Source organism: Dryobates pubescens, chromosome 16 (genome assembly GCF_014839835.1).
Source record: "Dryobates pubescens isolate bDryPub1 chromosome 16, bDryPub1.pri, whole genome shotgun sequence".
NCBI classification, from domain to species: domain Eukaryota; kingdom Metazoa; phylum Chordata; class Aves; order Piciformes; family Picidae; genus Dryobates; species Dryobates pubescens.
The window spans coordinates 13775735-13803607 of record NC_071627.1 but is presented as its reverse complement, the minus strand read 5'-3'; the positions used below and the strand labels follow the sequence as shown (position 1 = coordinate 13803607).

Below are 27873 nucleotides of genomic sequence, written 5' to 3'. Positions count from 1 at the left end.
CAAGAGAACACAGTGTGTACTCAAAACAGCCTGCAGTGAGAGAGCCCTGTGAAATGAGAGGCTGTGTACGCTGAAAAAAACCCCAACCCAGAGCTCAAGACATTGGGAGGTCAAATGAATGACTTCAAGCCTTTGCAGTAATTACTGTACAGAGGCAGGATTAGAATTTGTTACCTTTGGGAAGATGCTGTATCTGTTTCAGAGGTTCTTTGTGTTCTCAGGCCTATGTGGGTGTTTTCTTTTGTGTATTTTTTTTAAGATGTTAAAGCCTTATTACTTTATCACCTCTTCAAAATCAGAGTCTCCCGTTATTGGCAGGGAAAATATTAATGTCCCTGTGGGCTGCTGATAGCTGAACCTATCTGTTAACCTGCACTTGTGTGTCTTCTGATGGCCATTTTTAAAGCTGGTTACCTGGTCTAATTCTTTTTGTTTCTTCTCAGCACAGGGAAGTACTTTGTCACCTTTCCTTACCCCTACATGAATGGCCGCCTTCACCTGGGACACACATTTTCTTTATCCAAATGTGAGGTAAAAACTTTCCTTTCTAGTATCTTTAAATGCTACTCTGGAACCAGTGCTGATTTAGCAGCTGCATTTTGAGCTAACAGAACATCTTCTTAATGGCTTGGTGGCCAAGAAGGCCAATGGTATCCTGGCCTCCACCAGAAATAGTGTGGCCAGCGGGATCAGGGAGGTCATTCTGCCCTGTACTCAGCACTGGTTAGGCCACACCTTGAGTATTGTGTCCAGTTCTGGGCCCCTCAATTTAAGAAGGACATTGAGACTCTTGAACATGTCCAGAGAAGGGCAACGAGGTTGGGGAGAGGCCTTGAGCACAGCCCTGTGAGGAGAGGTTGAGGGAGCTGGGGTTGTTTAGCCTGGAGAAGAGGAGATTCAGGGGAGACCTTATTGCTGTCTACAAGTACCTGAAGGGAGGTTGTAGCCAGGAGGGGGTTGGTCTCTTCTCCCAGGTAACCAGCATCAGAACAAGAGAACACATTCTCAAGCTGCACCAGGGGAAACTTAGGCTGGAGGTGAGGAGAAAGTTCTTCACAGAGAGAGTTGTTAGCCTTTGGAATGTGCTGCCCAGGGGGGTGGTGGAGTCCCCATCCCTGGAGGTGTTCAAGAGGGGATTGGATGTGGCACTTGGTGCCATGGTTTATTTAGTCATGAGGTGTTGGGTGACAGGTTGGACTTGATGATCTGTGAGGTCTTTTCCAACCTTATTGATTCTATGATTCTGTGACTTTATAGATCAGTGGCTTACTCAAACTTTCCTTTTATCCCCTCTTTTCAATGGCAGTATTTTTGGTTGAAGAGAAACACCACTCATTGCTTTTCCTAGGAGCCTAGAGCACAGCTGTTTCCTCTATTCAGTCTTTCATTTTTTGCCAGCACACTTAGGAAGTGCTGTGAAATAGGACTAACTTGCTGTCTCTTTTGGTGATGAGCACTGTGCTCTGGTGTGCTAACAGATGCTAGTGGACAGAATCCCCCAGAATGAATCCCTTCTTTGGCCCCATTTTTCTCCATCCCAAACCAGCCTCCTGGAAATTAGGAGCACTTGTGCTTCCACAGCCAGGCAGTGGCAGAGCTGATTACAAAATCCAGTTTCAGCACCTTTTTCTGTTCTTTGCCTTCCTGGATGCTGGTTGCTGCCTTCATCTCTTTCAGTAGCTTCCTGTTAAAGAAGGAACTGCACTTATTTTATGAGGAGGAGGCCAACTGAGGCTGGTGCTGTTTTGGTTTCATCTCTTTCATTTTTCCCCTTACACAGTTTGCAGTTGGGTATCAGAGGCTAAAGGGGAAGAGCTGCTTGTTTCCATTTGGGCTGCACTGCACTGGGATGCCTATAAAGGTAAGAGGTTGGGAGGTGCTGAGGGCTTTTTGTAGTGGGTTTTATACCTAATGCTATTTAGACCATAGGTTGCTGTCCATCCAAATGTCACTTTATCAAAATTTCATTAAGCTGATGTGATTTGGAACCTGAATTTGTAGTAAAGATGTGCTTGTGCTATCCATTATCACTTTCCAGGAAACAAAAAGCTTTAAACCCAAGTTTTCTTGTGTTGTTTTGCAAGAAAATCAAATCCTCTGTGTGACCCTCTTCCTGCTATGTCAGGGTTCCTGAGTGTGCAAGATCTCCTAGGGTTTAATGCAGTATCCAGGGATGTTTAAAGTGTGGTGAAATGCAAAGTGCTGCCAGTAACAAGCACTCTTGAGCCATGACTGAAGTGACTGCCACAGAGAAGTGCTGACAGACTGCCAATGACTCTCTTTAGGCTTGTGCAGATAAGCTGAAGAGAGAAATGGAGTTGTATGGTTGCCCACCTGAATTTCCTGATGAGGAGGAAGAGGAGGAAGAACATTCTGCTAAAAAAGAAGATGAAATTATCATCAAAGACAAAGCAAAAGGCAAAAAGGTAAACTTCAAACAAAGACTTTGTGGTTTGGTAGCTTCAAGGTATGCTTTAAGGATTCTTCTTGCTTTGCACTTGGAGACCCCTGGGATACACATTTTGCTTGGTTTTCCCAAGGCAGCTGAGTGCTTCTAAGGTAGGCTTGGAAAAGACAACAACTGCATGGTTCCAGAGATAGCATTTTAATGTGTGACATCTTAGTGGTGAGCTGGTGCACTGGTTAAGAGTTTCCTGAAAAAAATGAGACCACCCAGAGTAACACTCTTTTCCTTTTTTTTTTTCCCCTCTCCTTGTTTTTCTTTCTTGTTTTTCTTCTCTTTTCTTCTGTACAAAGCATTCACAAACACGTTATAGGAAGTAGCCCTGCTCTCTCAGAGGTAGGGGATGATGCATATATATGTCTGTATGTACACACACACACACTCCCCACTCTGTTCTGACTCTTTTCTTGTGAATCAGTGTCTAGCCTCTCCTGGCTGGATATGTCAAGAAGTAAAAACATCCAAATTGTTTTGGCTTATCAGATGGATTTTGGGATTATCACAAAGTAAGCAAAGGAGTCAAGTCCAGGCAAAATTCAGAGGTGTTATGTACATTGTGCATGTGTGCTCATGGCATTGTCACACTGGAAGAACTGGATTGGGATTCTGTCTGCTCTGCATCAGCAGAAGGTGTGATCTTGCTGCTCTTGCAGGTAGCAAGTTATTGTTGTGTACAGACATAAAACATTTGGGGGACAATAACTGCAAAAAAAAAGTATATAAATGGTGTAGAAATTCTAATAATTAATTTTCAGAGCTAGAGAAAGGCCATTAGAATATTGGTATTCACTTGTTTATTTGGGAATGGAAACCATGCTACCAATGCAGAGAAATACTCCTGAGCTCATGCAGCTGTCACATTTTCCTGATCACAATTGTTCTTTCAGAGTAAGGCTGCTGCCAAGACTGGCTCTTCCAAATACCAGTGGGGAATCATGAAGTCTTTGGGTCTTTCTGATGCAGAAGTAGTCAATTTTTCTGAAGCTGAGCACTGGCTGGATTATTTCCCTCCCCTTGCTGTCCAGGATCTGAAGAGCATGGGATTGAAGGTGAGTCTGAGATCTAAAACTCGAAGTTACATGAGCAGCCATGCTTTCTGGATGTGCTGCTGCTTTGAGAAGGTTATCTGCAGAATACCAGAAATATTTCTGGTTTATGGAAATAGTAATTTAACCTTCTAATAGTCTTGGGTGATCATTAAGTGCATGCTTATACCATGTGCAGTGATCTCAGCTGGAATCAAAACTGAATGAAGGAATTGTGACCTCTTGTTTCTGTATTAGACCCCTGTTCTGTAGGCAGCATTGGCAGTAGCTTTAGGGAGACTCATGATGTGCTGTTAAGTAAAGGTATTTGTCCTACTGACAAGTGATTTTTAAGACTAAAGATGAAAGAGGTAAGTGCTGAAGTGTAGCTTGAGTGGCTGTTTAAAACTGCCACAAAACCTCTCAAATCCTCAGTCAGCAGGCAAGGCCTTGAGTCTTTGACATCTCAGCTCTGGAAGACTTGGAAGCACACAGTGACTGAGTTGATATGATTTTAAGCATGCACCCTTTGTGTGGTCCTAGAATCAGGAAGAGGTTTGGCTGGGAAGGGGCCTTAAAGATCATCCAGTTCCAACACCCTGCCATGGGCAGGGACACCTTCTATGAGACCAGGTTGCTCAAGATTCCATCCAATCTGACTTGGAACCCTTCCAGACTTGGAGTCTCTACAGCTTCTCTGGGCAACCTGTTCTAGTGTCTGTCCATCCTCATGGGGAAGAATTTCTTCCTGATATCTCAATCCAGCTTCTTCCAGTTTGAAGCCATCACTCCATGCCTTTGTAAAGTGCCCCTGTCCAGCTCTCCTGTAGCCCCTTCAAATAAATGTACTTGCATTATCTTCTTTTGATTTTTAAGATGTAGGTTTCCTGCTGTGAGGTTCCTTGCATTTCTGATGGTATTCACCAACTGGAGACTCTCCCATTTGCAGGTGGACTGGAGGCGTTCCTTTGTCACCACAGATGTTAACCCTTACTATGATTCCTTTGTACGATGGCAGTTCCTTACCTTAAAGGAGAGAAATAAGATCAAGTTTGGGAAAAGGTAAAGCCTGCCTCAGCTCTGAATCACTGTGAGTCTGGATAAGCAAAGAGGGAGCTTAGAAAGTGTCTCTAGAACATGCTTACAAATCACATTAAAGCAGAGTCCTTTCACTGCACTAGACATGATGAAGTTGTGTGTGTTGTGCTAGCTCAGAGTGTGAGCTTGTGGTGCTGGTTTGGTGTTACCATGGGCAGCAGCTCAAAGCAAAACACAGCCCATACTGACATCTCTTCAAACTGACTGACTGGTGGCATAGGTGGGAACAGATCTGCACACAATTCAAAAGTTCCATCAAGAGCTCTCTCTTCCATGAAGATCTTTGGTTTTGTTTTCTTCTTGGCTGTGTTCTTGTTTGCTGCTAACTGACGCTGGACCTTTTTTCTAGATACACCATTTACTCTCCAAAGGATGGCCAGCCTTGCATGGATCATGACAGACAAACAGGAGAGGTAATAATGTGTTGCTTATCTTAAATACTGAATGAGAAAAGAACTTGTGTCTTGGGGCAAAATGGGTTTTGCATGTCCAGAGTGATCCAAAGCTCTCAGTGCAGGTGGAAATGGAGTGAACTCCTCTACTGGGAAGATTTCTGTTGAGCTGTGGACATTGGTTTCCATTGCAGCTGTTTGCTGTGGTTATTTGGCAGTTTGTGTCAGCAGCATCACTACCTTGTATTGTTCTCTGTTCAGTCAAAGCAAGTCAGCTGTCAGTAGCTGATGTATTGTAGAGGTAGAGGCTGTGGTGAGTAGTCCAATTGTGGACAGAGGGCTGAAGGATGACCTCTGTCTCAAGTCTGCATTGTAGTGAGCTGCTCTTTTTGACAATTGAAGCATCATTTACCAGCCTTGCATGGCATTTAGTCTGGGTTACTGTAAAACAGGAGATGGTTTCTTCACTGCTCAGGTCAGTGTCATGTGTTGACTGCTGCATGTTTGTGAATTGCAGGGTGTGGGGCCTCAGGAGTACACACTAATAAAAATGAAGGTCTTGGATCCTTATCCTGCAAAATTAAGGTAGGTCTTGAATTTGTAGTGGCAGATAGGTCCTGTCTTGTGAGCATTGAAGTAGACAGTCCAGTTTACCTAATGCAGGATTGAATTTCACCCTGTCACTTCAAAGACTTGGTCTCTGTGGGACGCACACTGGAGCTTTAAAATAGAGGAAGAAAATGGAAAACCCACAAAGAACTTGGCATGTTTTGATCCCTTAGGAAATACTACCTCAAAGTTCATATTAGCTTAAAAGCCTGCTTTGCATTACCCTGGATGGCTTTGTTCTGATGATTTCTAATGTACTTTTTTTTCTCCCCCCTCCCACAAGTGGCCTAAGAGGCAAAAATATCTTCTTGGTGGCTGCCACGCTCAGGCCAGAGACCATGTTTGGCCAGACCAACTGCTGGGTGCGCCCAGACATGAAGTACATTGGCTTTGAGACTGTCAGTGGGGACATCTTCATCTGCACCCAGAGAGCTGCCAGGAACATGTCCTACCAGGGCTTCACCAAAGACAATGGAGTTGTGCCTGTTGTCAAGGAGCTGATGGGAGAGGTGAGCATCTTGCACAAGCTTGGCTGTTCCTGTGAGGCTTAGTCTTGTAGAGGTGATTGTAGAATTCTGCTTACAATGAAAATACAGCAACTACCACACAAACTACTGTAAACCTTGGAGTGTTAAGTGGCAAAACAGGAAGGCAGCTGAGCTGCAGCTGCTTCTGGGAGTTGAACCTGAGGCTCTTATCTGTGGACAAATGCACTGCCATTGCCTGGCTTTAAGCAAAAGTTTTCTGTGTGCTGGGGAGAGTGATGACTGCTCTAGGAGGAATGGAGAGGGACAGAAAGAAAGGGTTGTGTGAAAAGACCTTTTGTCAGTGCTGATGTTTTCAGCCCATCTTTGAGTGAAGCATTCTTAGCTTGGTGGTGGAATGTTTTGATATTTACTATCCTTAACTTCTGTGCTTTGTCTAAAGCTAGTTAGTGACATTTGTCCATCCTAATGCAGAGCACCTTCTGGCTGTTCGCATCACTCTATCTCCACTCACTACAGCTTGTCACCATCTTTCTTGAGGATGAAGTATGAAATGCAGTTTTTGTTTCTTTGTTGGGGGTCATGGTGTGAATTCAAGCAAATTAGAGAGATAGAAGATGACTGCAGCTACCTCCTGTCAGTGCATAAATGGTCTTGATGTACTTTTCCTGCCTTCCTGTAATCTGGCTGTTGGCATCAGCTTCCTCATTCATTCTTCTCTTCAGATACTTGGAGGCAAACTCTGTTTACTTTTTTCCAGCTCTGTACTTTAATGATTTTGCTTTCTCTTGTATTTTCTGTTCTTCAACTTTTCTACCAGTCAGTAGTCCATGTACTGTCTCAAGTGGTGCACACTTGATTTTCATACCTACTTCTTCCTTCTCTAACATACCCTGATTCTCTTTTTTCCCCCCCAATGTTTTTGTTTGTTACAACAGTTGTTTTGAGTGCCAGCAAATGTAAAGAATGTCACCCAGGAGAGTGTACTCAGCTAGGCTGACAAAGAATCATTTATGTCACTGATTGTAATAATGTTCCTTTGCCTTGTGCAGGAGATCCTTGGTGCTGCACTTTCAGCACCCCTCACCACCTACAAAGTGATCTATGCCCTCCCCATGCTCACCATCAAGGAAGACAAAGGTAACTTGACAGCAGCCTGGTTGATGCACACTGTGCATTCAGTTCCTGTGGGCTAATTTTTTAACCTGTGGTATCTTACCCTTTGAGGAACTGGAGTGGTGACAAGTGTTCCCTCAGATTCTCCAGATGACATTGCAGCCCTTAGGGATCTGAAAAAAAAACAGGTCAGTGTTAACAGAATTGCTTCTGGTTCTGTTTGCTTTCCATAGTGTGAGGAGTGTCCAGGGGTAAAAAATGAAACTCCTTTTCATTGGAGTTTTGCCATCTCGAACTTGAAATCAGTGAAGTTAAAACCAGCTGGGCTGGGACAGATAGGTGTTTATTCTCAGACTTCAAGAAGAGTTTTGGACAAGTATCTTGTGACTTCTGCTGCTGTATATTAAGGTAGGGAAGAGAACCAGTGAAATAGAAATAAATCCCTGTTGTGGAAGTAAGTTCCAGAGGTGAGACTAAGACCTCTGTGTGAATTTCAAGTGAGACTTAAAAGTAGCTGTTCTGTTGCAGCTTTAAGAGCATCTGGACAGCTGTCCCTAGCTATTGAATGTTTGCCTTACTCCTTTTAAGGGCAGAGCAGTAGTGGTTTTCCCCTCTTAAAAATCAAATAATGGAATGGTTTGGATTGGAAGGGATGCTTAAAGGTCATCTGGTCTAACCCCTCTTCAGTGAGCAGGGACATCTGCAACTAGAGCAGGTTGCTCAGAGTCCAGCCTGACCTGGAATGGTTCCATGTAGACAAAGATTTTACTTGGAGGTGGGAAGGGATTAAAATGAGGTGTGAGGGATGGTGGGAAGGTGAGGAAGTGGCTTTGTCTGCTTTATAATACATTATTATGTGCAAAAAAAGACCCTATGAATCTAGAAAATTGTTCCTCCATCCATGTTGCATTTTGTTTTCTTCTGACTTTCAAAGGCTTTGAGGATGAAGTATGGCATCAAGGATGAAATGGTCCTGCCGTTTGAACCGGTGAGTACAGCCAGTGTGCAGCCCCCTGCAGGACACAGGCTTTGCGTTCACTGGTGGGAAACTCACAGCAACTGTCAGGGTGTCCACTTAAAGTCCTCCTCAGCTGGAAGAGCTGAAATGTTTAGACTGAAGTTTTCATGTTTTGCTGTAGTTGTGTGAACCAAGAGTTGTTATTTGGTGCTGTACTTCAGAGATCAAGGGATGTCTGTGGGAGTTACTGGTCTGGAGAATACTTTGTATGTCTACGGATGGTTGCACGGCAGGGTAGGAGTTTGACATAGTCCTGGCACCTGCTTCTGCTGCTGTTACTGTTGCTTTTGGCTAGGTAACTAGTGACATCTACCTCTTCCCATCCATAATCTGTGCTTCAGGCTCCCATGCCCTCCTGGGGTGGGCAAACTGAGCTAAAGAGACCTATGTCTGCTGCATGCAGTGCAGCACTTCAGTGGAGCTTGTGGAAGGCAGGAAGTAAATCTTAGTGTAGGTTTGATGATAATTCAGACTGAATATCTGACACTGTTTTGTTCATTCTCAGGTGCCCATCATTGAAATCCCAGACTATGGTAACCTTTGTGCACCATTTATCTGTGATGAGCTCAAAATCCAGAGCCAGAATGACAGAGAGAAGCTTGCTGAGGCCAAGGAGAGAGTGTACCTGAAAGGATTTTATGAGGGAGTAAGTAAAAAAAAGATTTGGTTAAGTGTTTTCTTGCCAAGTTTGATCAGGAGAGAAAAAAGAAGTGATGAAGAATTAAACATCAGAAACCAAACCACAGACTGCAAGAAATGGAGATTTTGTTTTTGCTTTTTTTTCCTTTGGACTTCCCCCACTGTCAGGGTCTGTGGTTGCAGGAGTTATGTACAATTGAAGAAAGAGACTAGAGGAATCTGGGACTGCAAACTGAGATTTACACTTCCATTTCCTAGCAAGTGATCACCCTCTGGGGTGCTGATAAGTTTTGTCACAAGTATTGATTTGGCAACTGCTATGAAAAGAGCAGTGTGTTGGGGTGGGACTTTTTGGTGGGTTTGTTTTGTTGTGGTGGTTTTTTTTTCCCCCCCTCCTGTTTTTACTTGTGTAGGGATTTGCTTGGTGTCCTTCTGAGCTGTTTTCTTGTAGCTGGCAGCAATTTTTTTCCCCTGACTGTCTGTGTTCAGTTTGCTATGTGGGTAAAGGTGATTGTTTTTAATGGTAACAGCACCCCTTCCATTCCTATTTTCTGTATATCAATGACTGCAGTAACTGCTACTCCTTTATGCTGACCTAAAAAACTACTGCACCCATTTCTTGTTAGTTAAAATCAGCTCCTGTGGCCCTTCTTTTACAGGTAATGTTGGTGGATGGATTCAAAGGGCAGAAAGTTCAAGATGTCAAGAAAGTGATTCAGAAGATGATGGTGGATAAGGTATGTGGTGCTGTGCACACAGCTGATCTTGAGTGATCCTTTCTGTCCTTTTAGGAGTAGCTGAGCCCCTGAGGAAACTTCTCAGGCCTGGTTCTGTGCTTTGGGTCAATAGAGAGTATAAAACACTGCTAAAAGAAGGACCTTGTTTTCTGGGATGAAGGGCTTGATTAGAGACCTCTAACTGCCTGTTCATCTTACCACTTTCTCCGGGAGATATCTTGGTGGTTTGATTTCATTGCCAATACAGTTGGGCAGGTAGCTGTTTTAATGAGCTGGGGCATAATCAGTGAGTAATATTTTGTGCTTGTCTCCTCCTTTGTGTCATGCACAGAGACATTCTTCACAAAATCATCTGAACTGATGCCTAAACAGTGCCTAGCTGAGCTTTGCCCCTGTTTTACTGAGGTGAATACTGAGGCAGAGAGCCTGTGCTGTGGTGAAAGCCATGCAGCAAATGCTGTAGAACAGAGGAGAGTGGAGAGGATGCTTTCTAGTGAGATGTGAAGACTTTTAGGACTGAATACTTCAGTGTTATCTTTTATTGCCATTTCATCCCTTAGGATGAAGCCATGATTTATATGGAACCTGAGAAACAAGTTATGTCAAGGTCTGCTGATGAGTGTGTGGTGGCTCTTTGTGACCAGTGGTAGGTGAAGTAAAGCTGTAGTTCTAAAGTTCCTGCCCAGTGATGTCCTACCTGTGGATTGCTTTGTTCCAATAGACTTCTCCTGCCTCTAGGTATTTAGATTATGGTGAAGTGAACTGGAAGAAGGAGACATCAGAATGCTTGAACCATCTAGAGACGTAAGTGGTGAAAGGAGTTGTGAAGGGGAGTGATTACTGGTGGTGATCCTCGAGGGCTGAGAGGAGTAATTGCTTATTTCTTACAGGTTTTGTGAAGAGACTAGGAGAAATTTTGAAGCTACTTTAGGCTGGCTACAAGAGCATGCATGCTCCAGGACATATGGCTTAGGTAGGCAAATTGCTGCTTCTCCCACTCAGTGCTTTGTGAGGGTAGGATTGTCACTGTTTGGAAGGCTTTGATGCTCTCTAGGACCCAAGGTGGTGTGGGTAGGAGCAGGACAATCTTATCCAAGCTCTATCCTGACCCAGCACACCAGAGAGGGCACACTAACACATTTGGCTAGAGGAGGGTTTATTTTTGCATTGCTGTAATGATTCCATGCATTATCCCCATAGCCTTTTGCCTGGGCCATTGATTTGGTAGGGACCTTAGGAGAAGGCACTCCACACCTTCTTGGGTGTTCTTAAATTCTGACTAGCTTTCATCTTGTGTAGCCTGTGACATGGGACAGCTGTTGCACTGTCATACTTTTTACAAGAGCCTGTAGTGATAGGATGAGAGGGAATGGATTGAAGCTGTAAGAGGGTAGATTTGGATGAGATTAGGAAGAAATTCTTTAGAGTGAGGGTGGTGAGACACTGCAACAGGTTGCCCAGGGAGATTGTGGATGCACCCCTCCCTGAAGGTGTTCAAAGCCAGGCTGGATGAGGCCTTGAGCAACCTGGGCTAGTGGAAGGTGTCCCTGCCCATGGCAGGGGTTTGGAACCACATGATCTTTAAGGTCCCTTCCAGCACAAACCATTCTATGAATCTGTGAGCTGAGTTTTGTTTGGCAGCTGTTACAAAAGCAGCAGGATTTTTCTCTTGGATAACATTTGCAAATGCTGAAGCTGGATAATTTTTTTTTTTTAAAGAAAGAGTATTATTGAAAGCATGAGCATGGCTACTTGCATGTGTGTATCTCCATCTGTGTTCCTTTGAGAGCCATGAGCTACTTGTGTGTGCCTGGGTGTCCTGCTGGCTGTGTCTGACCTGGCTGCCGTCTCCTGCAGGTACCCGGCTGCCCTGGGATGAGCAGTGGCTGATAGAGTCTCTCTCTGACTCCACTATCTACATGGCCTATTACACTGTGGCCCATCTGCTCCAGGGAGGGAACCTGAGGGGCCAGGGAGAATCTCCTCTGGGCATCAGGTAAGGAGAGTGGCTCGTGAGGTTTGCTTGATCTATTTTTTGTGCCTGTCTCCCAAATTGTTCTTGACAGACTTGCCAAGGAGGCTGATTATTTGTTTCTGGCCTTAAAAAGCATCCTTGTTAAAACTTAAACTGCTGCTAAGTAAGTTAGAGCAGATCAGCAGGAGGGAGATTTGGCCACAACAACCTCATGCAGCGCTACAGGCTGGGGTCAGAGTGGCTGGAGAGCTGCCAAACAGAAAGGGACCTGGGGGTACTGATTGACAGCTGGCTGAACATGAGCCAGCAGCATGCCCAGGTAGCTAAGAAGGCCAATGGCATCCTGGCCTGCATCAGCAATAGTGTGGCCAGCAGGAGCAGGGAATTCATTGTGTCCCTGTACTCAGCAGTGGTTAGGCCACACCTTGAGTACTGTGTCCAGTTCTGGGCCCCTCAGTTTAGGAAGGACATCGAGACACTTGAATGTGTCCAGAGAAGGGCAACGAGGCTGGGGAGAGGCCTTGAGCACAGCCCTATGAGGAGAGGCTGAGGGAGCTGGGATTGTTTAGCGTGGAGAAGAGGAGATTCAGGGGAGACCTTATTGCTGTCTACAACTACCCGAAGGGAGGTTGTAGCCAGGAGGGGGTTGGTCTCTTCTCCCAGGCAACCAGCGCCAGAACAGGAGGCTGTGCCAGGGGAAGTTTAGGCTGGAGGTGTGGAGGAAGTTCTTCACAGAGAGAGCTGTTAGCCATTGGAATGTGCTGCCCAGGGGGGTGGTGGAGTCCCCATCCCTGGAGGTGTTCAAGAGGGGATTGGACATGGCACTTGGTGCCGTGGTTTAGTAGTCATGAGGTGTTGGGTGACAGGTTGGACTTGATGATCTTTGAGTTCTCTTCTAACCTTATTGATTCTATGAAATAAGGAAAGAGAAAGGAGTATGGTGGCCAGAGAAAGAGGGGGGCAACATCCCTAGAAGCAGAGCTGTCTGCAGATGAAATCTCCTTTTTGAATATTTGTTTGCCTTGCCATGACATGGTCCTTACCAGCTGGTTTAGAGTGACTGGTTCCAGGGGCTGCTGAAGTGTCTCTGCTTATTGAGACCACTTTGCACCCATGAAAATTGTGTGCTTTGCTGTAAAAAGTGAGCAGGATCAGCACTTGGCTTTTGTCACAGTGTGAAAAACTGGCAACTTCCTTAGATTTGAGCCCTCTTTTATCCACAACTCCGGTGTGGGAGCCTTCAAGGTAAGAGAGCGAAGGCATTTGTGCTGAAATACCTCCTGTGACTTCCCCGTGACCTCTTGGAGAGTTGTGAATGTCCAGCGCTAGAGAGCTGAGACAGTACAGCTGATCTGGAACTGAATGGAAACCCCTTCCAGCCTTGCCTTCAGTCTTATGCTGTAATTTTGCGTGGCTGAACTATTTTCTGGAGTGGTTCACACACTGGAACTTGCCTTATTCAGTGTTGTAAGTAATCTGAAAAACAATTTCAAAGCCAGGATTCTCCAAACAGGAATGATGCTGAGAGACCTGGCCAGGCGTCCAGTTTGGTTCCAAACTCTGTAATTAGAGGCTCCACAGGAGTCATGTCTGCAAACAAACTTTGAAGTGAGCATGCTGAGCATGGTAGATTTGGTGTTATTAAGTACATACAATTACAGTGTACTCCTAGGTGAGTAGATAACTCATTTCCTACAGAGTTAAAACCACTTCATTTCAGAGCAAGTCTTAGCAAAAAGTATGAGGGGAATTTATGGTGCATCCTTGTCAGCCTCCATTCAGTTACAGGGAAGTTTGGTACCAAACCTTGAAGCAGAGTCACAGCACCCTATAGTTATAGAATAGAATAAACCAGGTTGGAAGAGACCTTCAAGATCATCGTGTCCAACCTATCATCCAACACCACCTAATCAACTAAACCATGCAAGCAAGCATCCTGTCAAGCCTTGCCCTGAACACCCCCAGTGACGGCGACCCCACCACCTCCTCAGGCAGCCCATTCCAATGGGCAATCACTCTCTCTCTGTAAAACTTCCATCCAACCTCCAGCCTAAACCTCCCCTGATGCAGCCTGAGACTGTCCTCTTGTTCTGGTACTGGTTGCCTGGGAGAAGAGACCAACCTCTGCCTCACTACAGTTAAAGATAGAACAGTGACTAGCTGATCTCAAACAGAACTGGTGCATGTAGGACCTGTATTGCAGCCTGGTGGGGTTCAGTGTCATTTGAACTAGTCCTGACAGTACTTTGGACCCAGAGTGCTTTACCTCCCTGCACAATAGAGGCCAAAGCACCTCAGGAGATGTTAACAAATAATAAAGTTTGATTTGAAATGGTTCAGTTGGAGATGTTTGCAGGTGGTATCTGGTGGGCTCCAGCGAGATACTAAGGACCAGGTGTTCAGTGTAAGGTCATGAGTGATGCTGGGGGCATGGGGGTAGCACCTGGAGAAGAAATGATCAGGCTTCAGGAACAGTCAAGAGTATGCTTTAGCTGTTAGTTACCTGTTCTTTAGGAGAGCCTTCATGCTTCTTTGGGAAATAGCAAAGGGCAGTCTGGGCAGGGCATGGCTTGAGCAGTTCCCAGTTCTGATTTTGTTTCTGGTGTTGGACTTGCTCTTTGGTGATCTATCTGTATGCTCTTTGCTCTGCTTATCAATGAAGAAATGTGAGTGAGGCAACAGTTCCAAGCTGTCTTACAGAAAATGCTGTGGGGTGGTAAGAGGAGTTTTTACTGGCATCTCAATGTGGGATTCATTCTGCATAGGGCACAGCAAATGAGCAAAGAAGTCTGGGATTACATCTTCTTCAAGGCAGCTCCCTTCCCTAAAACAGAGATTCCAAAGGAAAAGTTGGACAAGCTAAAGGAGGAGTTTGAGTTTTGGTACCCTGTGGATCTCAGGGTTTCTGGCAAAGATCTTGTTCCAAATCATCTGTCCTACTACCTCTACAACCATGTGGCTATGTGGTCAGATCAAAGGTGGGTTTGGAGATGAAGCCAAGCACCTGTGCAGCAGGTAAAGCTGGGGAGTTTGGAGAGCTGGTCCATTTGTTACTGGCTTTTTTGGGTGGTGCAGCTTTGGTTCAGTTGTCTGCATGAGAAGTTAGTGAAAATGAAGGCTTTTAACCATTATTTCCTGTGGGGTTTTTTTTTCTGGGATCTCTGAAAGATTCCTCCTTCCAACATCTAAGACGTTATTTAAAGCAAAACTGCAATCTAACTGCACAGATTTTCTTCCAGCTCTGTTGAGAGCTGTGGGGAAGTGCCAGTCCTTGGCCTTTCAACTGGATGTGGCTGAGTAGAGGGAGGTAAATGCCATGCAAAGCAGGGAGCACTGCAATTACATTGCAGCAGTGATAATCCCCAGCCCTTATACTGCTGTCCTTTCATCTTCAAAGACACCCTGTAGGCACCCTGTAGGTATTTTTTGAAGATCCTACTTGAGGTGCTCATCCCAAACTGGAACATAAAATGTTTCTTCTTTATGTAAAAAAGAAAATGTGTTTACTTTGCCAAATGCTTTGTATCTTCTTTCCAGAGAGAAGTGGCCAGTAGCTGTGAGAGCAAATGGACATCTCCTCCTCAACTCTGAAAAGGTACAGTGAGGCTTCATGTATGGCACCGCTTTCTCCGTGGTCTGCCCAAAGCCTTCTTGCATCTCTCTTGCTTCCCCAACCACAGAATGGAGTTGGGAGAAAACACACTCTCTTATTTCTTTCAGATGTCTAAATCTACAGGCAACTTTCTTACCCTAACTCAAGCTGTGGACAAGTTTTCTGCAGATGGTGAGTGTGTCCTGGCCTGCCCCTGACTTGCAGTTAATGCCAGAGTGTCTAAAATGAGTGGTTTGCTCTCAGAGGAGCAGTGAGTTTGTCAGTGTTGAACTGCAACAGATCTCCCGCTTCCCACCTGTTCTTGCTTCAGCAAGGAGCTGCTCCTGGGGGCAGGATTTCCTAGAGGCCCTGTTTCATTCTTTTTCATGCATTCATACAGTGGTTTGGGTTGGAAGAGACCATAAAGATCATCTAGTTCCAACCCCCTCTGCCATGGGCAGGAGCACCTTCCCCTAGGCCAGGTTGATCAAGGCTTCATCCACCCTGGCCTTGAACACCCCCAGGGAGGGGCAACTCAATCTCCTTAGGCAACCTGAAATTCTTTCCCAGTCTCTTCAGAGATCACACCACCACGTGTGCTGCTGCTGCCCATGCTGTGTGGACATCCTGCATGCTCTTGGCTTTTGGACATGTGGTGCTCTCCTGGTTCTTGGTGTCTGGCCTGCCCCTCAGGAGGGCAGTGTGGGTAGAGTGCTGGCCTCTCTCTATCTTCAGGAAGTTTGTCAACGCAGTTTGCGTGCTATTGACTGGTGGTGCAGAGTCAGCTGTGGGTTAGGGTGCTATGGTCTCTCTGCAAGGTGGCTCCTTCCAGCCGTGGTAGCTGCCCCTGTGTCTTTCAGGCATGCGCTTGGCCCTGGCTGATGCTGGAGACACTGTTGAAGATGCCAACTTTGTGGAAGCCATGGCAGATGCTGGTATCCTTCGTCTCTACACGTGGGTGGAGTGGGTAAAGGAGATGATTGCAAACAGGGACAGCCTAAGAAGTGGTCCTGCCAACACCTTCAATGACAGGGTCTTTGCCAGGTACTGTACAAAGGCTGCTGATCATAGTATCAGTCAGGGTTGGAAGGGACCACAAGGATCATCTAGTTCCAACCCCCCTGCCATGGGCAGGGACACCTCACACTAGATCAGGCTGGCAAGAGCCTCATCCATCCTGGTCTTAAACATCTCTAGGGATGGGGCCTCAACCACCCCCTGGACAACCCATTCCAGGGCTTCACCACTCTCACGGTGAAGAACTTCCTCCTCATGTCCAGCCTGAACCTCCAGCTTCATTCCATTCCCCCTAGTCCTATCACTACCTGAGATCCTGAGAAGTCCCTCCCCAGCCTTCTTGTAGGCCCCCTTAAGATACTGGAAGGCTGCAATTTGGTCACCTCTGAGCCTCTGATGCACTTGGGTCTGTTGTTTGTTTGTTTTTTTATGGCAAGGAGCATCTCTGTAATTGTCTTTATCCTACAAATGAATGAATTCCTTAAAACAACCCCCACTGTAGGAGCAGGTTATTGGGGTGTGCTTCACTGGTGCCATTGGTAGGGTTGCTTTGCACACTGTTGCCATTCTGGGGGGTAGATGGAGCAGTAGTGATGTGTTCCCTTCCCTCCCCAGTGAAATGAGTGCAGGCATAATGAAGACAGAGCAGAACTACGAGAAGATGATGTTTAAGGAAGCTCTGAAAACTGGCTTCTTTGAATTTCAGGTAGGAGGTCTCTTTTTAGGTGTAAGAAACCAACACATGGTTATTTCTTACTTTGTGGATTTCTTTTGATCCTGGTGTCTCTGATCCTTAATTATACAGCTGAACTGGGGCCAGAGTTTGCAAAGAAACAAGAGTGCTTTCATGGAGTAAATCTGAAATTACAAAGTTCTGCTTGTGTCATTCTGCAAAGGAAGACACCTGTGATGCTGCAAATCATCCTGATAACTACTATGAACAAAAAGCTGCTTAACAAAAGCTGCTATTAAACAGAATTATTTCCTTTCTTTGGCTCCTTTGTAATGAGGAGCTCTTCATTAGAAATCAAAATTGTTTGGAAGCAGGGTGCTTTTTGATACACTCCATAAGCTGTGTCTCCAGAGTGTCTGCTGAACCATGCTGCTTTACTTAATGAATTGGAGACTCCTTTATGTGGCTTCTTTATGATATGCAGGCATATGCTTAATTAGGGTCAGCTATGTATAATGATAGATCACATTCAGTGCCTTTTTCTTGAGACTTATTAGTATCTTTGTGCAAGTTGTGTGGGGTGATAGTACCTGATACACGGCCGTGGGTAGTTCTGTCTTTCATGTCTGTGCCAATGAACACTTTTTAAAGTACCCTGTTAATGCATGAATCAAATGGCCAACCCACACTGGCTGCTTCAGGGGAATACAGGTCTGGTAATAATCCCTTACTGAGTTCTAAGGAGCTGATATTCTCAAGGCATTTCAGAGCAAGGATTTTGTGCCGAGGGCGGCTGGGGTGTTAATGGTGCTGCGCTGGTTGTGTTGCAGGCAGCCAAAGACAAATACCGTGAGCTGGCAATAGAGGGGATGCACAGGGACCTGGTATTTCACTTCATCGAAGTGCAGACTCTGCTGCTGGCCCCCATCTGTCCCCACCTGTGTGAGCACATCTGGGCCCTGCTGGGAAAGGTACCAATGCTTCAGTTCTGTCACTTGATTTGGAGCTGTTGCTGGCTTTTAGAAAGGCTCATATCAGGCTATGAATGGCTTTCGCCTGCAAGTAGAAGAAACGTGTCTTAAAGCATGAGGAGCCACAACAGCTTCTTGTCTTCAGGGCTGTGAAGGTGCAGAGCTAGCTTGTTGCTGTGATAATATATGCAGCTTTAATGCAAACCACTTTGCTTGTCTGCTCACCAAGGGATCTAAAATGAAGCCAAATAATTTCCTGTGCGTGAAACAACTTGATTCTTTAAGTGCCTTGTGCTTGGAGCTGAAGACCTATGGCTATGTAGCAGGTGGTGTTGTGTAGAGTCCCTAACCCCCAGTCCTGTGGCTATGTGGTAGGTGTCATTGTACACAGAGTCCTTCACAGATGAGCAAATCATGGTTTGTTGGCTCTGTCCTTATCACGTTGCAGCCTGGCTAGAGGTGGCTGCTCCCTGAGGTTCAAACTCTCCAAACTCCAGTGTCCACTCAAGCGGTAGTGGGCTGAAAACCCACCAGATACTGCTGCATTTTCAATTCTGTGCTTATCACTTCTTCCCTTCTTCACAGCCTGATTCCATCATGAGAGCCTTGTGGCCAACAGCAGGTCCTGTGGATGAGGTTCTGATTCGCTCTTCTCAGTACCTCATGGAAGCGGCTCATGACCTGCGGCTCCGGCTGAAGAGCTACATGGCACCAGCAAAAGGAAAGGTGACGTGTTCCAGGTCTCCTTGAAGTGTGTGTGCTTGAATTCTGTGTTGCCTCAGGGCTCCTTCCTCATTTGTCTTCATTTCCTTAGAAAAATACTAAAGAACCTGTGCAGAAGCCTTCTCACTGCACCATCTACGTGGCAAAGAGCTACCCGCCTTGGCAGCACACCACCTTATCAGTTCTGCGCAAGCATTATCAGGTGGGCTTCCTTTCCTCTCTCTTTGGGCTGCTCACCTGCTTTTATTGGGGGGGGGGGGGGGGGGAGGGGAGCTCTCTTTTTCCCCCCATTTGCTCTCTTCTTTCATCTGTAGGAAGCTTAGAAGGTGTATTTTGTGACCAGATTATTTAAATGTAAAGCCAGGTAATTAAAATGTTCTCTGTTTTTACACCTGTCCAGTACATTTGGTGCTCATTGGAAATGTCCCAAGGAATTCATGGATTCATAGAATGGTTTAGGTTGAAAGGCACCTTAAAGATCATCTAGTGATTGACTTGACAGGTTGACTTGGGTGGGTATTGACAATGTGAGCAAAAAGGGGCCCCTTGTCTGTTTTTGTCATTTGTAAGTGGTTAGCTTTTAGAATGCTCTTCTTCCCAAGTGTATTTCTGAGGATACATTGTTGACTGGCAGATGGCACTGGTTAGGCCATGCCTTGAGTACTGTGTCCAGTTCTGGGCCCCTCAATTTAAGGACATTGAGACACTTGAACGTGTCCAGAGAAGGGCAACGAGGCTGGGGAGAGGCCTTGAGCACAGCCCTGTGAGGAGAGGCTGAGGGAGCTGGGATTGTTTAGCCTGGAGAGGAGGAGGCTCAGGGGAGACCTTATTGCTGTCTACAACTACCTGAAGGGAGGTTGTAGCCAGGAGGGGGTTGGTCTCTTCTCCCAGGCAACCAGCAGCAGAACAAGAGGACACAGTCTCAAGCTGCACCAGGGGAAATGCTCCTCCTAAACACCTCCAATGATGGTAACTCCACCACGTCCCCAGGCAGCCCATTCCAATGGGCAGTCACTCTCTCTGTGTAGAACTTCTTCCTAACATCCAGCCTCCCTGGCACATCTTGAGACTGTGTCCTCGTGTTCTGGTGCTGGTTACCTGGGAGAAGAGACTAACCTCCGCCTGTCTACAACCTCCCTTCAGGTAGTTGTAGACAGCAATAAGGTCTCCCCTGAGACTCCTCTTTTCCAGGCTAAGCAACCCCAGCTCCCTCAGCCTCTCCTCACAGGTCTTGTGTTCCAATCATATCATTCATTGATGCCACAAGAAGCACACTGGGATGGAATCCATCAGTCATAAGTAGAAGGAACATGCTTTTGAGAGCAGAATTGGTGCTTCTGCTGTGGGGAAACTGAGAGTGGCTTTCAGCACCTTGAGGAGCCAGCCTCACCTTGAACAAACCCGTGTTGTAGCTGATGGATTAGAGAGTGGTGACTGCTCTAGCTTGTGCTACTGAGATAAACCAATAGTCCTCATCTGAAATTTGGTTTGGGGGATTAAACTTCATCATTCTGTAAGCTTTTTTTCTGCATCAACATGAACATCTGCTCTTTGGTCTGATCTGCTAAATAGGATTGTTGCAAGTGTCTGAAGTTTGAATGTAAACCCCAACCAATTCAGGGAACCAGTGCTTAAAAATGTGCTGGTGGCTTAAATGTGGATTTAAAATGCCTTTTTGCTAGAAAATGTAAGTACATTAATCAAGTCACCATAAAGAAGGGCAATACAGGACGATCCTGAGCTGCCCAAATGCAGTAGTTATCTGAGGCTTTGGTCAAAGCTTTACAAATTTCCTTTTTAAAACGTTCCAAAGGGATGAGGATACCTTTGTGTGTGGGCTCAGTGGTGGTGCCAAACCTTGCTGGTGTTTCTGGGGTAGCACAAGGGGTGTAAGATGTTAAAGGGCTGAGGGGCTTTTAATGATCCTTGCAGGTTTTGATGTGTGTCCGTCAATGTTCAGGTCGGCGGAGGTCAGCTGCCAGATAATAAAGTAATTGCCAATGAACTTAATGCCTTGCCAGAGCTGAAGAAGTATATGAAGAAGGTCATGCCTTTTGTTGCCATGGTCAAGGTGCGTGTCAGAGGGACTGTTCTCCTGCAGAGAAAGCCTTTGTGCATGAAACAGCTCAAAGGCAGTGATAATCTGTAGCTTGATGTGTGGGTGTTGTGGTTTCCTTCATTCCTGGCTCTTCTACTAGCATTTGGCTTCAGCCTCTGTCCTGCCTCGTGCTTGTTTGGCATCTTCATCTTTGTTTTATAAACTTCTTTGATATCCCTGGAAGGAAGGTAAAATATAAACATCTCTCCATGAGTTAGCTTGGGTGAGCTAAAGGTGGAGCTGAGGCTAGGCCATTTGTTTGCAGCGGTGTGGTCTGCACTTCAGATACACATGAATCCTGCTGCATTTGAAACTCCTCATCTTTGACTCTTCCAGCTCTTCATTCTGAGTTGAGAGTGGGGTGCTGCTCTGGGGGTGACATAACATCTGAGAGTTAAGAACAAGGCTGGAGACCACTGATTGCACTGTGTATGACTGAGGGGACAGAGGAGCTGTTGTGAGCCCCGAATGGAGCTGAGAATCGTCTGTGTCATTCTCACATTTCAATTACTGATATTTCTGACATTTCATTGTTATTTTCCCAGAGTTGGGCAAGCTGTGAAAATCTTGGCTTAGTGTTGTTTTTTTTGTAAAGTGAAACTTCTTCTGTGCCTGCTGGTGCAGGTTAAAACCATACAAGATCCAAGAAGCAAAGGATAAACAAAATTCTAAGTAAGGGGAAAAAAAGAGTGTGGGGAGAAGAGGAGGCAGGCGTAGGATTGAAAACCTTTTGATTTCTACTCATGATCTGTAGAAGCTGAGAGGGGTTAGTAATGGAGAAAATGAGTGCACAAATGTGACTTTTTCTCCTTAAGCTTTGGCTTGACTTCAGAAATGCAAGCAGCAATGGCTGCTGTTTGTAAGCTTTGTCAGATTTTATAAGCAGGGGGTGCTCTTCTGCCCTCTCTCCTGGGTTATTCTGGTTATTCCTTTTGATGGAAGTTCAGAAGCCTCTGGAGGAGCAGAGAGCACACAGCTGCTTTGGAGCTACTGTTTGTAAAGAGTTGCAGTGATGTGCTAGATCTGCTGACACATTGGACAAGGTCAGGCAGAGTTCACCCTACAAATGTGCTAGGCCTGAACATGCCTGAGTTTTGATGTCCTTAGTCCAGCAGCAGTGAGCCTGGAGTTGATCCTTTCACTCTGGAAAAGCAGTAAGCAGCTTGACATAAAGGTGTAGAACCACCTTAGCTCAGGCTCTCTAGCTCAGTGTTTGTCTCAAACCAATTATTCTCCAACTTCAGCAGGGAAGGAGCTCTTCTGCCTGTGCTTCATACTTGTCAGAGCAGGGCTTAAATGTAGAAGCAGCTGTGATTTACAAAAGGAAGCAATTCAGTGCTAATGCAGGGAATCTTTTCCATTAAGCTGACAAGGAAACCAGGAAACCAGAATCATGCTGAGCCTGACAAAGCAGAGCTTCAGAGGAGCCAGTTGGCTCAGCATGCAAGAGCAGGAAGGGACCCATTGCATCCTGAGGAGCAAACTCTTGTTTTAGGCAAAAAAAAATAACATCTCATGGTTTCAATATTGCCTCTGATACTTTTGTCTCTTCTGCTGTTGGCTTTCTGGACTAATTAAGGAACTTTTATGTTAATATATAAAGCAGTTGTTATTTCCCTGCAGAGAACTTGTTTTACAGCTGCTGTGAACATGTCCAGTTGGGGTGTGCTTGTCCTTGATGTTAAACTAGGTCATAAGACTGCAGTTCCTGCTGTGAAACACCACTGAAATGCTGACTGATTCAGTGAATTCTCCACCTGCACATTAAGTAGGGATTACAAATAACTGGGAATGTCAAACACCTTTCTGGTTCCCTATTAAAAACAGGGTCTAATTGCTCTTACTCCTCCTCTGTGTCACTAACTCCCTGTAGAAAAAGCCCTGTTAGAAGAAAATGATTGCTCCTCCGTGAGCCTGTTGTGCCAGCAGAGAGCTCTTGTGTTTAAAAGCCTCTTCTCTTCATGACTAATGGAGAGAGTTTGCCACTTTGAAGCATCTTTTTACTTGCAATCTTTAGAGGGCTTAAATTCTTTGTTCTTCCCCCTCTCCCCCTTCTGACAGGAAAATCTGGAGAAGAATGGCTCACGTGTTCTAGATCTGGAGCTGGAGTTCGATGAGCGTGCGGTGCTGATGGAGAACATTGTCTACCTGACCAATTCCCTGGAGGTCAGTGCAGGCCTGGCTGCTTCATAGAGTCACAGAATGGTTTGGGTTGGAAGTGACCTTCAGAGGTCACCTAGTCCAACTTCCCTGCAGTCAGCAGGAGTACTCTCCACTAGACCAGATTGCTCAGAGCCTTGTCCAGCCTCACCTTGAATACCTCTAGGGATGGGGCCTTAACGACCTCCCCAGGCAACCTGTTATAGTGCTCCACCACCCTCATGGAAAAGAGCTTGTTCCTAACATCCAGTCAAACCTAATCTCTAATTTCAAACCTCTGGCTTTCTTCCTATCACTGCAGGCCTTTGGAAACTGTCCCTCTGCAGCCCTCTTGTAGGCTCCCTTCAGGTACTTGAAGGTTGCTGTTAGGTCTCCCCAGAGCCTTCTCTTCTCCAGCTCCATCAGGGAGGGGATCTGCTCGATAGAGTGGATCTTCCATATGGGAGAATCTGGAGAACTGGGCTATCAAACCTGCTGAAGTTTAACAGGAGTTGTCAGGATCTGTGCCAGGGCAGAATTGCCCCGTTTTTTGGTGTAAGCTGATGCTGGGGGCCGTCAGCTCTGCCACAAGGACTCTGGGGTTGCTGTGGGATTGTCAGGATGATTGTCAATGTCGTGTGAGTGTGCTGTCACTGCAAATGAGCCATGTTGCCATCTGACCTACTTCAGGAGGAGTTAGCTGTGTAGGACATGATCTGGCACACCAAGTTGAAGTCAGCCCTCTACGTTCAGCTCTCCAAGCTTAATTTGGCACTGTCAGTGATGTGTCCCTTTCTCATCCTCCCTTATTCTACAACTCCCATTTAAAAAGGCTTTGAGGCTGGTGGCTGGTGAGCAGAGGACCATCAAGATGGCTGGGGAGAGCCCAGAGTGTGTCCTACAGAGAGAGGCAGAAGGAGGTGGGCTTGTTGAGACTGCCTGAGGGGAAGATCTCAAGGAAATCTTGCACTCCTTAGAGAGCTGAAGATGGCAAAGCCTCTTTCTTGGTAGTGGGCTGGCAGTGAAGTGAGAGAGTTGCTGCTTCAGTTCCAGCTGGTGAGGCTGAGATGGTTCATGAGAAGTAGGGAGCAGTGTAGCCTTGAACAGGCTCCCTTGAGGGGCTGGGGAATCTCTGTCCTTGGAGGCTGACTAATGTGTACCAGTCCACTTCGAGCAGGGAGCAGGTGACAGGCCACCTGCAGAGAACGTTGTGATTTTAGGTGTGCTTTGGTTGCTCTAAGTCAGTGCACATTTGCTTCCCTCTTCATTATGCCAGCAGTTGGTTGGGAGGCCTGGGAACTCCTGTGGTTCCCTCCAAAACCATGAAACTCTTCTTTATCCCTCCTGCTGCTGCTTTCTGTTTTTCAGCTGGATCACATTGAAGTGAAGTTTGCTTCTGAAGCAGAAGATAAAATAAAGGAAGACTGCTGTCCTGGGAAACCATTTTCCACATTCAGAACTGAGGTAAAAATCAGAAATTCAGATATTCATACTCTGGAAACTTTGTTTAAAACAACCCAAAACCCAAACAAAGCAAGCTCCCCCAAAATGGACCTAATATGCAATTTGAAAGCTTAATCAGCCATGGAGGTTGGAGTTGTTTTTTTTCCTTTGGCCCATCAGAGGAAGAAACATTTCCTGAGGCAATCCTGCTCTTCCTCTGCACACAGCACTGAGTGTGGCTGCAGCTGTACCTCAGCTTTGGGATGGCATTCAACAAGTCCAAGTGCTGGGTGCTGCACTTTGGCCACAGCAACCCCATGAACAGCTACAGGCTGGGGTCAGAGTGGCTGAGAGCTGCCAAACAGAGAGGGACCTGGGGGTGCTGATTGACAGCTGCCTAAACATGAGCCAGCAGTGTGCCCAGGTGGCCAAGAGGGCCAATGGCATCCTGGCCTGCATTAGGAATAATGTGGCCAGCAGGAGCAGGGAAGTCATTGTGCCCCTGGACTCTGCACTGGTTAGGCCACACCTTGAGTACTGTGTCCAGTTCTGGGCCTCTCAGTTTAAGAAGGACATCGAGACACTTGAACGTGTCCAGAGAAGGGCAACGAGGCTGGGGAGAGGCCTTGAGCACAGCCCTGTGAGGAGAGGCTGAGGGAGCTGGGGTTGTTCAGCCTGGAGAAGAGGAGGCTCAGGGGAGACCTCATTGCTCTCTACAACTACCTGAAAGGTGGTTGTAGCCAGGAAGGGGTTGGTCTCTTCTCCCAGGCAACCAGCACCAGAACAAGGGGACACAGTCTCAAGCTATGCCAGGGGAAGTTTAGGCTGGAGGTGAGGAGAAAGTTCTTCACAGAGAGAGTTGTTAGCCATTGGAATGGGCTGCCCAGGGAGCTGGTGGAGTCACCATCCCTGGAGGTGTTCAGGAGGGGATTGGATGTGGCACTTGGTGCCATGGTCTAGTCATGAGGTCTGTGGGGACAGGTTGGACTCGATGATCTTTGAGGTCTCTTCCAGCCTTAGTGATATTGTGATACTGTGATACTTCCAGCCAGCACAATCCAGTGACTTGACCTGAGCACTGTCACAAGCCATAGAGCTGAGCATTCACAAAGCCTTATTTCTGTCAGCCTCAACTGCTACTATTTTAGATAAGGTAGATGGTGTGGTGGCCAAGAAGAGTATTGAGAGGGGCTGTGCAAGTGTGGCTGAGTCTCACTTCACTGCTGCTTCGAAATTGTGGTGCTGCTTATTACACTTTAAAACTACCAATGTCCAGGTGAAGCTTTGTTTGCTGAGTCCTGAAGTGCTGCTTCATGTTTTCTCTGCCTGTTAGTTTACAATGAGTGAATAAAGTCTGTTTAGCTGCAGCAAGATCAACCCTTTTGGAAGTATTCTACAGCTGTGCGATGGGGGAGTTAGTGAGGAATGTGTAAGATGAGTGAAGCTTTACAGCAGTGGTATCCTGTATGAGTATTTCTAGCTCTAACACTTAACAGGAAAAAATTCACAGATTTCCCCTAAATACATCCTAAAAAGTTGTGCATGCTCTGGTGATGTGGTAAGGAGTTGAGGGCTTGCTTGCCTTCTGCCTTTGGGTTTCCAAGTGAGGTTATTCCACCCAGAGTATTGTTTGGTAGAAGATGTTGATTAGGTTCAGTTTCATGTTCCGGCTGAGGCTTGGATCACAAATGCAGATTCTCCTTTAATCCTTGTGCTGATTTTCCCACAGCCCAGTGTGTCTGTGTTTTTGGTGAACCCTCAACCATCCAATGGCCACTTCTCTACAAAAATTGAAATCAGGCAAGGAGACAACAGAGAGACAGTGATCAGGCGCCTGATGAAGATGGACAGAGGAATCAAAGGTAAGATGCTGGCACACAGGGCTGCCTCCACAGACTGAGCTGAGGAACCTTTCCAGGAGACAAGTAGGGACAGAGGGCTGCTGAAGTTTGTGCTGCTGCTGTAGGTGCTTAGAAAAGAGCCAGAAACTTTGTGGGAGTGCACAAGAGAGAGAGAACACACAGTTAAGCCACCCTGCTGTAGGGTTCCTTATTAGGCTCTTGCTCTGCCACTGGCACCCCAAACCCTAGCTTCAGCCAGAGATGACTGTCAATGATATTTCCCCTTGTGTTTTCCCCTTGCTGCTTCTAAGCAGAAGAGTTAGTTCTTTAAGTGCTGTGGGCAGTTTAAGTGCTAGTGTGTCCTGATAGTCCCCAGGTGGTCTCTGTAGCACTATTACAGGGTGGGTTCCTTGGAACTCCGTGATTCTTCTTGGCAATAACCAGTGTTGATAGTTGCAGTGTTCCTCACTTACCCACTTCCCTGGAAAACACAGTAAGGCATGATGCAGTTCCATGCTGGACATTAGTTTTCTGGCCAGTGTAAGGAAGGGTAAACAGCTTTCTTAAAGGAACACCAGCTGTGTTTCTGTTGAAGAATGCAGGAGTTAAGAATCAAACAAGTTTGAAGTGCTGTGAGCTGGGTGTAAGAAGGAAACTGGACCTCATCCAACCGCTTGTGGGCCAGCAGAGTGGTTTTTGCTGTTTGTTTTTTCCCTTCATCCTTTCCATCTTCCAGCAGCCTGTGTTTAATGTTTAGCTGTGGAACAAAGACAGTTGCAGGCTGATGTTGGTGCACACTGGAATGTCTGACCGAGCAGGCAGCAAACCCGGCCAGGGGGAGATGCACTGCACATGCTGCAGGTGTGTCTCTATCTGCTGGTCTCCTGCTGGGTGGGCAGTTGGAAGCAAGACCGTTGGGCTTACACAGGAGTTCCTCACTGTCTTTTCCAGGAGGTGTCGCTGTTCTCTTGGTGCACAAGGGCCTGAAGGTGGTGCTTGGAGGAAGGCTTGGCTGAATGATCCCAGGCTGCCTAGAGATTGTTCGTGGGCTGCTTAGCAGCCTTTTATTAGCGTGTGTTTTAATAGGGGGTGGTATTCAAATTAACCTTCACCTGCTCCTTCCTCCCAGGCTCCCAAATTAACTCCTCAGTAAAAGATCCCACGACTGTTTAGTCACTCAGAGCTGTCCCAAGGCCAGAGAGGGAAAGTTTGGTGGTTGGAGCGTGGCACTGAGAGCTGGTATTTCTGTGTGGTTTATCCTCACCTCTGCTGGTGCATTCCTGTGTAACCCCTGAGTGACTGGACAGATGTTCAGTGGGTAGCTCCCCACTGTAATTCCCAGAGAAAGGGTTTCCTTGGAGAAGATAGAGAAGCACCAAGCGTTCAGTGTGGTTCGATCGCTTCTGCGGCTGCCGTAGCTTGCGTGCTGATCCCGGGGCCTGACCAGCTGCTCTTTTTTGCCTGCAGACCTCTCCAAAGTGAAGCTGATGAGGTTTGATGACCCTGTGCTAGGGCCCCGCCGTGTCCCAGTCCTTGGCAGAGAAGAAGCAGAGAAGACTCCCATTCTGGAGCAGGCCACCTTCCACATTGACCTGGAGGAGAAGCACGTCCGCGTCACCGAGAATGGCCTGACCAAGGACATTGGGGACACCATCGTTTATCTGGTCCACTGAACTGCGTGGTCCCTGGCTGTCAGAAGGTTCAGAGAGTGACTTTGAAAGCACCTGCAACAAGAAAGGATGAGCATTTGCTCTGTTAAAAATAAAAAAGCCTCCCCCCAGCCCTGCCCCCCCCAACTCTGCATGTAAGCTCCCCCCA

The 27873-nt window shown here is 46.4% G+C and overlaps 1 protein-coding gene across 1 annotated transcript; it reads left to right on the top strand.

Annotated features, from left to right (window-relative positions):
• Positions 1 to 443: 443 nt before the first annotated feature.
• Positions 444 to 27843, top strand: LARS1 (leucyl-tRNA synthetase 1). The gene is made up of 30 exons (XM_009902327.2): positions 444 to 531; positions 1781 to 1861; positions 2286 to 2426; positions 3352 to 3513; positions 4439 to 4551; positions 4937 to 5000; positions 5497 to 5564; positions 5872 to 6097; positions 7126 to 7213; positions 7301 to 7377; positions 8124 to 8177; positions 8713 to 8853; positions 9506 to 9583; positions 10144 to 10229; positions 10322 to 10387; positions 10474 to 10556; positions 11441 to 11579; positions 14324 to 14536; positions 15096 to 15153; positions 15279 to 15342; positions 16011 to 16194; positions 16783 to 16873; positions 17671 to 17811; positions 18397 to 18537; positions 18626 to 18736; positions 20495 to 20605; positions 22694 to 22798; positions 24140 to 24235; positions 25944 to 26076; positions 27523 to 27843. Exons 1-30 carry the CDS (start codon positions 481 to 483, stop codon positions 27726 to 27728), a joined length of 3372 nt encoding a protein of 1123 aa, XP_009900629.2. The 5' UTR covers positions 444 to 480; the 3' UTR covers positions 27729 to 27843.
• Positions 27844 to 27873: the final 30 nt, after the last annotated feature.